The sequence below is a fragment of the Mus pahari genome, chromosome X (genome assembly GCF_900095145.1).
Source record: "Mus pahari chromosome X, PAHARI_EIJ_v1.1, whole genome shotgun sequence".
NCBI classification, from domain to species: domain Eukaryota; kingdom Metazoa; phylum Chordata; class Mammalia; order Rodentia; family Muridae; genus Mus; species Mus pahari.
The window spans coordinates 41,980,963-41,990,509 of NC_034613.1; the positions used below are offsets into that span (position 1 = coordinate 41,980,963).

At 40.1% G+C, this 9,547-nt stretch overlaps 1 protein-coding gene across 4 annotated transcripts in view; it reads right to left on the bottom strand.

The window, feature by feature from the left end:
* Hs6st2 (heparan sulfate 6-O-sulfotransferase 2) overlaps positions 1-9,547 on the bottom strand; it is a 280,760-nt gene that overhangs the window by 33,124 nt on the left and 238,089 nt on the right. For 3 of the 4 annotated variants that reach the window (XM_021188028.1, XM_029534400.1, XM_029534401.1), the window contains one exon: positions 7,399-7,485. The exons of the other annotated variant lie outside the window; for it this stretch is intronic. In XM_021188028.1, coding sequence (XP_021043687.1) covers positions 7,399-7,485 — 87 coding nt within the window. The remainder of the gene's footprint in view (positions 1-7,398; positions 7,486-9,547) is intronic. 4 annotated transcript variants of the gene reach the window in all.

The following is a 9,547-nucleotide window of genomic DNA, read 5'->3' on the forward strand; positions in this document are numbered from 1 at the left end:
GGAGGAGGAGAAGAAGAAGAAGAAGAAGAAGAAGAAGAAGAAGAAGAAGAAGAAGAAGAAGAAGAAGAAGAAGAAGAAGAAGAAGAAGAAGAAGGTCTTGTTTCCAAGGTTCACCCAGCAGAACACACTTTCCCAAGAGGCACCCATCAGGGACAGTCCTGTACTCCTTGGGAGGGTCACTTACATTCAGTACATTTACTATACCTGATGGAGGGGTGTGGAAACTTGCTCACAAGTGTCCTTTTTTCCTAGATGTGTCATTCATTAGTTCTCTTTTCCAAGCTGTATTATGCATATGCTAGTAGTGACGTTATTGTTGCTCCACTTCAAGAGCTGGCAAGGTAGATAAGCAAATAAGCAGAGCCAACCAGAGCTTATCAAAATTCTACTGGCCATAATCCTATTGGCCAGGTCACGTTGTCCCCAGCTGTGATACACTGGCAAAGGAAACCTACATAATCACTAGTTGACATTTAGTGAACACTTGCCACGTGCCAGGCACTATGAAAGCTTTACTCGGATTAGAATATTTAATCCTCACAACAGTCCAGCGAGGTATATAGAAACTTATGAAGCAGGAGAGCCAGTATTCAAATCCAGGTCTATCTGATTCCAGGGATGATATTTTTCATGGACACAAGGCTGCCTGGTTAATTTATTTTAAGAAGTATTGGGACAGGCGTGTGCTGTAGCTGCTTAGCCTGAGGTTAAACATCAAAGCATCTAAGTATGGGAAGTTTATGTTATTGATCCCTGGCTACTGTAAATCTTTTTTAAAAAGTGGCTTATTTAAGCTTCCTGCCTTATTAATAAATGTGTTTGGGGGGATTTATCTGAAATTTTCATTTTAACCAAAAGTCTCTTAGTAACCCGGCTACAGAAGGAAAAGTCAGACAGAAATGGAACTTGTTCTGTGCATGTCTACTTAGGGGCTGTTTTATCCCATTTCCTATAAAGAAGTAATGAGGGAGGGAGAATTCAAACAATAAGTTTAATACTTTAGTTTTGTATGAGTTTTGTTGTGTTGGTCTAATAGCCAATCAAAGGACACTATTGATAATACAGTCACCTAAAACTACAAAATCGTATGAAAAGTCGAATACTTGAATACTTGATTAAAACAGAACATACCAGAATTTTGAAGCAAAGGGATATACACACAGGCAAACTCAGAGTTTTGAAGCATTTACAGCTTCCTTGCTCAGAACAGACATGTCTCAATAAGAGGAAAGAACAAGCATGCTATAACACATACTGCTTCCTGTAACGAACGTGTATATAGCTAGACCAAACACCTGAGTGACCTCTGCAGAACAAGCAAGCCGTTCTTCCTGAAACAGGAAAGCCAACCGAAGCCATGTTCCACCCTACTCCCATTCAGATCCTGCAGAGGAGATAACAGAATTCTCTCTGTGGCAAATCTTTCAGCTAGTCTTGGTTGTAATCAGTCATCCTGTAGCATCTGCTATTAGAGTGAGTCCCGGGCAGATTTGTGACATGAGCAAAAGTTGGACCTTGTCATTTTATTATGTAACCGTTATTCCCATCCCTTAGCATTAAAGCAAATACTTACAGTACTTAGTTGACCATTTATGGTATCATTTATCAGGTACCATGGTTGGTTGATCTGGCCTGACTTTTAATATTAATGGCCTTCAAGAGTATTTGAGCCAGACATGGTGGTACATGCCTTTAATGCCAGTACTAAAGTGGCAGAGGAAGGCAGACTTCAATGAGATCAAGGCCAGTTTGGTCTACATAGCAAGCCCCAGACCAGCCTGGACTATATAGTAAGGCCTTACATCAAAAAAAAAAAAAAAAAGAAGTATATAAAATTGGGAGTTGGTCCATGCCTTTCCATAGTCTTAGCCTATATGAAAAATATCTCATACTGAGATTAACTGATTTTTAGTATCATCTCATCTGCATGCAATCTAATTTAATGGGTACCCCTGGAGAATATATGCTATATTGGACATATTGGTGTACACACACACACTCATAGTGTATCAAAATATCTGACAGATACAACTGAAGGGAGGAGAGCTTTATTTTGGCTCACAATCTAGGGAATACAGTCTAGAAAGACAAAGAAAGCAAACTAGCTCTCAACCTTGGTCAGTCTGTAGTGGCAAGAGTTTGTGGACTACTTTGTTATAACATCTACCTTGTCGGGAAGCAAAGAGAATAGGGTAAAAGCAGAGATAGTTTAAGCATAAGCCCCATCCTTATGGCCCTACATCTGTATCAGGCACAACATGGTTCCATAACCTCTCAGAATAGCACCAGTAGCTAGGGCTCAAGTGTTCAAATACAGTAGCATGAGTTGCACATTGGATATTCAATACTTAAGTTTATTAAGTATATATTTGAGACAGGGCTCTGCTATGCAGCCCAGGCTTACCTCAAATTCACAATCTGTCTCTCAGCCTCCTGAGAATGTCCACACACATGTAAGAGTATGTGCATGTGGAAGCTAAAGGTCTCTTACTGGTCTGGATCCCATCAAATGGGTTAGGCTGGCTAGTCAGTGATCCTAAGGGATGTTTGTGTCAGCCTTCACAGTGCTGGGATTACACATATGTACTAAGCATTCTTGTATGGGTTCTGTGGAAGGAGCTCAGGTATGTCATCATGCTTATATGGTAAGCACTTTACTGACTAAGTAATCTCATTAGCATTTAAATGTATTTTAAGATGAGATTTTCAGCTGATGATGGGTTTATCAGGACAAAACCCTAGTATAAGTTGAAGAACATCTATAGCTCTACATAGAAATGACCACCAGCATGAGTTGTTTGTTTTGAGAGAAAACATCTGTGTTGATGTGTACATTCTAATTACTGCATCACCCACCAGCAAAGCAATACATTAAAAGCTTCAGACGGTACAACAATAATGTTGAGGAAGAGCCCCTCTCCAAACACAGAATGTAGAATGGCATTTCAGAGAGAAATGAAGAACTGGAGACAGGGCACACCTTTTCCCTTTCCTTATCATTGCTGCTATATTTTGTATAAAGTGGAATGATTCCAATTCGTCCAAATTCTCTATCTCCACTGAATACTCCCCCACCCATGCATCATGGGATATGGAGAGTAAAGCATATTGTTGGACCTCAGAGACCAAAACAGGCCAGGAGCTGAAGTGATGTTCTCTGGGAGAATGACACTATTCGTTACTGAACATGGGGTTTGAGGACAGCATTAGAGGACCAGGATTCTAGGCTGCCATCTGGTGCTGACTGGATGTGTGTCTCAGAGGGAGTGACTTACCTTTTGTTAGTGGTGGTGTCCTTATCTGCAATCTGTCCAACGAAAGAACTAGTCTCATGTAAAGATTGAAAATATTCTGATACAAAATGAGCACCTTTAAGATATGGTGACAGATGTCCGTAATCCAAGAGTGTAAAGAACTTGAGAGTACAAAGCCAGACTGGGCAACATAGTAGGGCTAATATCTCAAGAAACCAAAACAAGTAAGCCAAATTGAATACTTTGAGAGCTCCTGGTAGTAGCTATGCATTGTAAGCCTTGAGAGTTTCAGTGCCTTCTGCAGGTGATCCAGGAAGAAGTAGACTGGTTGACTATGAACTGCTGTGTTGGGCAGAGTCACATGTTTCTATTCCAAAAAGAAGCCTCATGTGAGGCTCAGATCTGTGGCCTGACCTTGGTGGTCGTGGGTCAGTAGCACCTGGAAAAGTTATACAGTTTGCTCTAAACGATTGGTTCCGTTCTGATTTCTGTCTCTGTCTTGTCAATCTGACTCACTGTCAACACTGAAGAAATTGTCTGCTCCTCACTGGAAGTCATTGCCAGGGTGGTCTGGCTCAGCTGCCCAGATAAATCCCATTCCATCTGTTCCTCCCTGAAACAGAAGGTTGGCTGCCTAGCTTTAGATCCAGGCAATGCAACAGAATTGACACAACTTCCAAGCCGGAGGTTTCCTGTGCTCCACACTGCCTATGCTTCACTGGACCTCAGTAGGCTCTAAATAGGTGGAACGTCAGAAGGAGTCATTGCTCATGCAGTTTTAGCATTGACCTACACCACAACTCCCACTTCTCCGATCCACCTATCCATCTAGCGTGTATTTTCTCTGTGGATAGAGGAAGGGTGAGCAAGTGGGTGAGCACGGTATATGCATGTGTGTATACAGATAAGCATGTCTCCATACAATCACACATGATGGTAAGAGGAGGGTCTAATGGATCTTTATTGCTCTCTGCCTTCTTTCCTTGAAACAGAACTCAAAGCTAACCTTTTCAGTTGCACTGAATTTGGCTAGCTAGCAAGCTCCTGGCACTCACTTGCTTTCATCCCCTAACATTGGAGTTATAGGCACATGCTTACCATACTCTGTGCTGGCAAGAGGAACTCAGGTCCTTATATTTGCAGAGAAAGTGCTCCACCCACTGAGACACCTCCCCAGCCCTGCAAGTTGCATTTTTTTCTGTACTTGACCTAGCCTTGTTACTTGAGAGGTGAATATTGATAACATTGAAGGGTTTAGAATTTATTTCACCAGCATCCCCACATGATTTGACCTCTGCACCCCAATAATTGCATTGGTCAGGGGTAACTCCAGACAAAGCCCGTGAGTATTTCATTGCATCACTTAAACAGCATATCACCATTCTTTACCAAGACTGTGAGCTCTTTGGTCCTTGCTGGATGTTTTATTTATTACCTATGGGGCTCCAGGATATAGCACAGAGGTACAAAGTAGATTCACTCTCTCCCCTCCATATTTCATAAATACATATATATTATAATAACTTCTAGGGCTTGAATCAATGATGGTCCTTGCAAAAAATATAGATCTAAATTAAATATATTATTGTCTGAATCATGATGTCTTCACTTGTAAAGTAATAATAATAATAATATCTACTTTGTGAGTTTTATATGAGCAAGGATTAATGAGGAAAAAATGTAGCCCATGAACCATACACAGGCTGGCACATAAGCACACAAGAAATACATAAAGGTTATTAATTTTTGCCATGAGGCAAACAACACAGCTTGACTTTTGCATTTTATATTTCTTCAGAAAATAGAATAGCTGACTTCTTTTTAGAGACATACACTCTTTCTCTCTTGCAGCCTATATCTAGCCTTAAAAATAGCACAGAGAAACTAAAAAAAAAAGAAAAAAATCTACTCTGTAAGTATACATCTTACTGTCATTAGATCAAATAACACCGGAAAACCCAGCAGAATGGCACCTTCGATGCTGGCCGTAGCTACCACTATACACCCTGCAGCCAAGAAAGTGCAAGGACAACTCAGCAGGAAGTATATAGAACACCTTTCTCTGAGCCTCACAGTAGAATACCTAAACTTTGATAGACAGTATTCTAATAGGTGTGAAGGAGGCCCCCAAGTGTCTTACCACAACCATGGAATACCAGTACTGTTGCTGAGGCCAAAGATAGCTTAAGGCAGAGGAAATATGCAGTAACAGACTAAGAAAAAAATTCTACCTCTGAAAACCAATGGGAGAGAAGTGATACAAAGGAATCTGGCCCACACAACCATGAAGAAGGAAACTGAAAACATTCTAATTTAATACTAATAGTTAACCATGTTGATGAGAAATTAAAAAGAAACTGTTTTGTCCATAAGATACTATGTATGGCAAATAAAAGACGTGCATCTCAGACTGACTGCAGAAATGGTAGAAGCTTAGGATGGATCACAGCCATCTACTTGGGCATGCATTTATTCAGCCCTCCTATTGTGAACAACCTTAGTTCAGTAATCAGCATGCATTCTCTATATCAACTTCACTTATACCAACTGCTCTTTACACAGAGCATTTTCACTTAATAGATTGGGCACCTGCAAAGTCCAAAGAAACAAAGCAATGCTCCTTATTTTTTTATTTTTATTTTTTTGGTTTTTCGAGACAGGGTTTCTCTGTATAGCCCTGGCTGTCCTGGAACTCATTCTGTAGACCAGGCTGGCCTCGAACTCAGAAATCCACTTGCCTCTGCCTCCCAAGTGCTGGGGGGATTAAAGGTGTGCACCACCACCGCCCGGTGCAATGCTCCTTTTTAAGGTGCATCTGCAAATCACAAATATCCAGGATTATACATCAGATTCTAATGAACAAAAATTTCACTGTGTAATCATCAGTGTAACAGGTATGTGTGTGACAGGGACTGTGCCCAGACAGGGTCTATCATTTCTACAAGCCTGGAGTTAAAACAACTCTCCAGTGCTTCATTGTGAACTGAGAATGTGCAGTAACAATGGAGTGGGACTAATTTGGAAACCATCAGCTGTTTGGAAAAGTGTTTATCAGTTCAATTCCTCCATAATTTATACAGCATTTTGACCATAGTGCTTGGCGATAAATAACTGAAATGAATTCTAACTGTTCAGAGAGTTAGTCTCATATTCTTGTCACCACTTCTCGTATTTTCATGGAGTGTCTATGATTGACTTAATATGTAAAAGTGAAATGGTATTCAGGAAGTAAAAAAGAAGGGGAAAGCTGCAGCCAATAGATCTTTCACATTGGGAATTGAATAGAAAATCATATTCCAAGTACAGTATTTAGTGTCCAGTGCTGAATATATAATATATGACCATTACAAATCCACCTTCCATTGCAAAGCCTTGCTCTTGTCGTGACATATCTTATTACTCAATTAGAGCTTCTAGTGTAATGGAGGTATCTTTCATCTTCTAGATGCAGGCCAGCACAAAGCATGACATCCTTGGGAAAGAGCCTATGAGAAAAGCTGAGTTGTTGACAAAGTGGCTGCAGCTGCTTGGAGAGGGAATTGGCTAACTGAAGGTGTGTCTTCTCTATGGGGACACAACACAGAATACCATGTACTCTCCAAGATGAGAGATTATTAGGTAAAGCTGTCTTCTGGAACAATCTTAAAGACATAAATCTACTACCACAAGTATCTAACCAACACAAGTTTTGACAATGCAAAAAAAAAAAAAAAAAGACATTGGATGCACATGCTAGGTTTTGTGAAAAGAATAAACACATCGTGTAATCACTGATACAATGAAAATGTAAATGTATTTAAATGTATTTAAATGAGGACAATTATGAGCTGGCTTTCCAGATCGATCTAATTCAACCCCAAATCTCCAAACCCAGATGTCCACGCACTGCACAAAGCATGAAGTAATGGACCAGTGCTGCCTTTCCAGACCTACTTCCTTATTCTTCACTTCTGCAAAATCATCTCTTGGCTTTTCTCGTCCTTACACCAGTATCACCTACATAGATATTTTTCTTTCAATTACCACTATCAAGCACACAAAAAGCATCACACACATCTTCACTGAACAGTTAAGGATGAATGATGAAGTGAGGGCACATGGCTTTGTGGTAACTGTGAGATGCACAACAGCACTGTTCACTTACTTCCCACTCTTCGATGTGCTCCGGAGCTTTGTGGAGGATGGAGAGTTGGCACCTGAGTTGAAGTTTGAAGAACCCCATCTATCCTTACTATACCCACCGAACAAAAACATATACAAAGAACACGGAGACAAAAAGCAATTAGTTATTTCACTTAACAATATTTAAGAACCCTTTCCCTCCTTTTCCCTCCCTCTCCCTCTTTTTCCCTCTCTTTCTCCTCTCCCCCATCTCTCTCTCAGCATGTTTTTATCCAGTGATGCCCTTCAACTTCAAAGACAGTGGGAACTATTAGTCAAGGTCAAATAAAACAACTGCCCTTTAGAGATTCAAAGTTTAACCTGTTAGTTTCCATTAATGGTACCACTAGAGCCCAAGCTTCAAAGAAGGCTCTAGTGGGAAAAAATGGTATAAAACACTTAGTCAAAAGAGAATAGTTTCTTTCCAACAAAAACCAAAACAAAAGACTCTTAAATTTCCAGCCACTGGAGTGTCTGCACCGTAAGTGCAGTTCTAAAGCTGCTGACTTTCAATAAAGGATGTTGATACCATACTCCAAAGACTTCAAAATGTCTTTGGGAGATACTATCATTAGATGAATTTATAATTTTCACTCATAATGTTTCATGGGAAGGCCGTGAATTGATATACTCTTGACAGAGATGCACCACTTACTTCATGAGTAATTGAATTTAAATTTCCACCTTCAATAATTCCACAGTTTATGTCAAACCTTGGAAACAATTACTAAATAAATCACAAGGAAGGGTCTGCTTAATCTCATCAGGTTAATAAACGAAGGCAAATTAATCACCTTGAGGTAAACAAAGAGGCATAATTGATTGGAGTCTCCTTGATTACTTTATTCTATTTCCTTTATCAAACTATTTTACCATTATCTTCAATTCAGCTGCTTTTCCTTGAAATTAATACTTTACTTCATCTTCAGATTTCCATGGAAACCAACTCAATGCCTTTCTCTCTATTTGATGTGTGGAATTCTTTATCCTAATTTCATCAGAAATTTTTTCTATTATGAAAATCTTTGTTAGCATAACCTCTTATATATAGTAAAGGTAAAAGCTGCATGTCTTGTTGTTCAAGGTATATAATAGGAGTTTCTTTTAATTTTTAAATTAATTTACTTGTTGTGTGTGTACACTCAAGTGCATATGCACATGTGGTATAGTATGTGCATTGAGGTCACAGGGCAACTTGTAGGAATAAGTTCTCTCCTACTACTCTATGGGACCCAAGGCATGAACTTACTTCATCAGGCATGGCGGCAAGTGCTCTGGGCCATCTTAGCAGCTCAAGACCTTTCTTGTTAAATTTGAAATTTATTATTATTATTTGTGTGTGTGTGTGTATGTGTGTACATGTGCTTGCACACAGGCACAATGTTTGTTTGGAGATGTGTGGGTGTGTGCATCATGGTGTACATATGGAAGTCAGGAAACAACTTTCAGTTGTTTCTCCATCAGCCAAAGGTTTCCAGGGTCAAATGGGGGTTGCTGGGTCTAGTCAACGATTACTTTTACCTGCTGAGTCACCTCACTCATGGGGGTCCAGGACCTTGTGTGAATAGAGTATAGTGTCTAAGAGAATGTCAAAGAACTTTCTAGATTCTCATGAATCTTTAAAGCACTTATGTGAAGGCTGGGAGGGTGTCATGAATAACATTCAGTTCTATAGTCACTGGCTTCAAAAGGGCACCAGGGTGTGATTGGAACAAAAAATAATGAGGGGTGATTATAAAGGTAATAACGATGTATAGGTACAGACAAACACTAATCAGGAGATGTGGATATTAGCAAAAGCTCCAGCAGTTTCGACTGAGTATCCATAAGGGCCAAAACCATCCCAGGAAAATGGGAACTATGCAGGTGGGATCTGATTGTGCTGCTCGGCACGAGGGGCTGTTGTGACTTCGTGTGAGAGAACTCCTTAGGCAGTTCAGGGATGAATCAGTCACACTCTCCATGTAGAACAAGGCCAGAAATTGGTTGTCACAATTCAAATCTGGACAAAAGATTCTGGGTCAGAAAGAACAATCAGAAGTATGTATGAGGGGCTGGTGAGATGGCTCAGTGGGTAAGAGCACCGACTGCTCTTCCAAAGGTCCCGAGTTCAAATCCCAGCAACCATATGG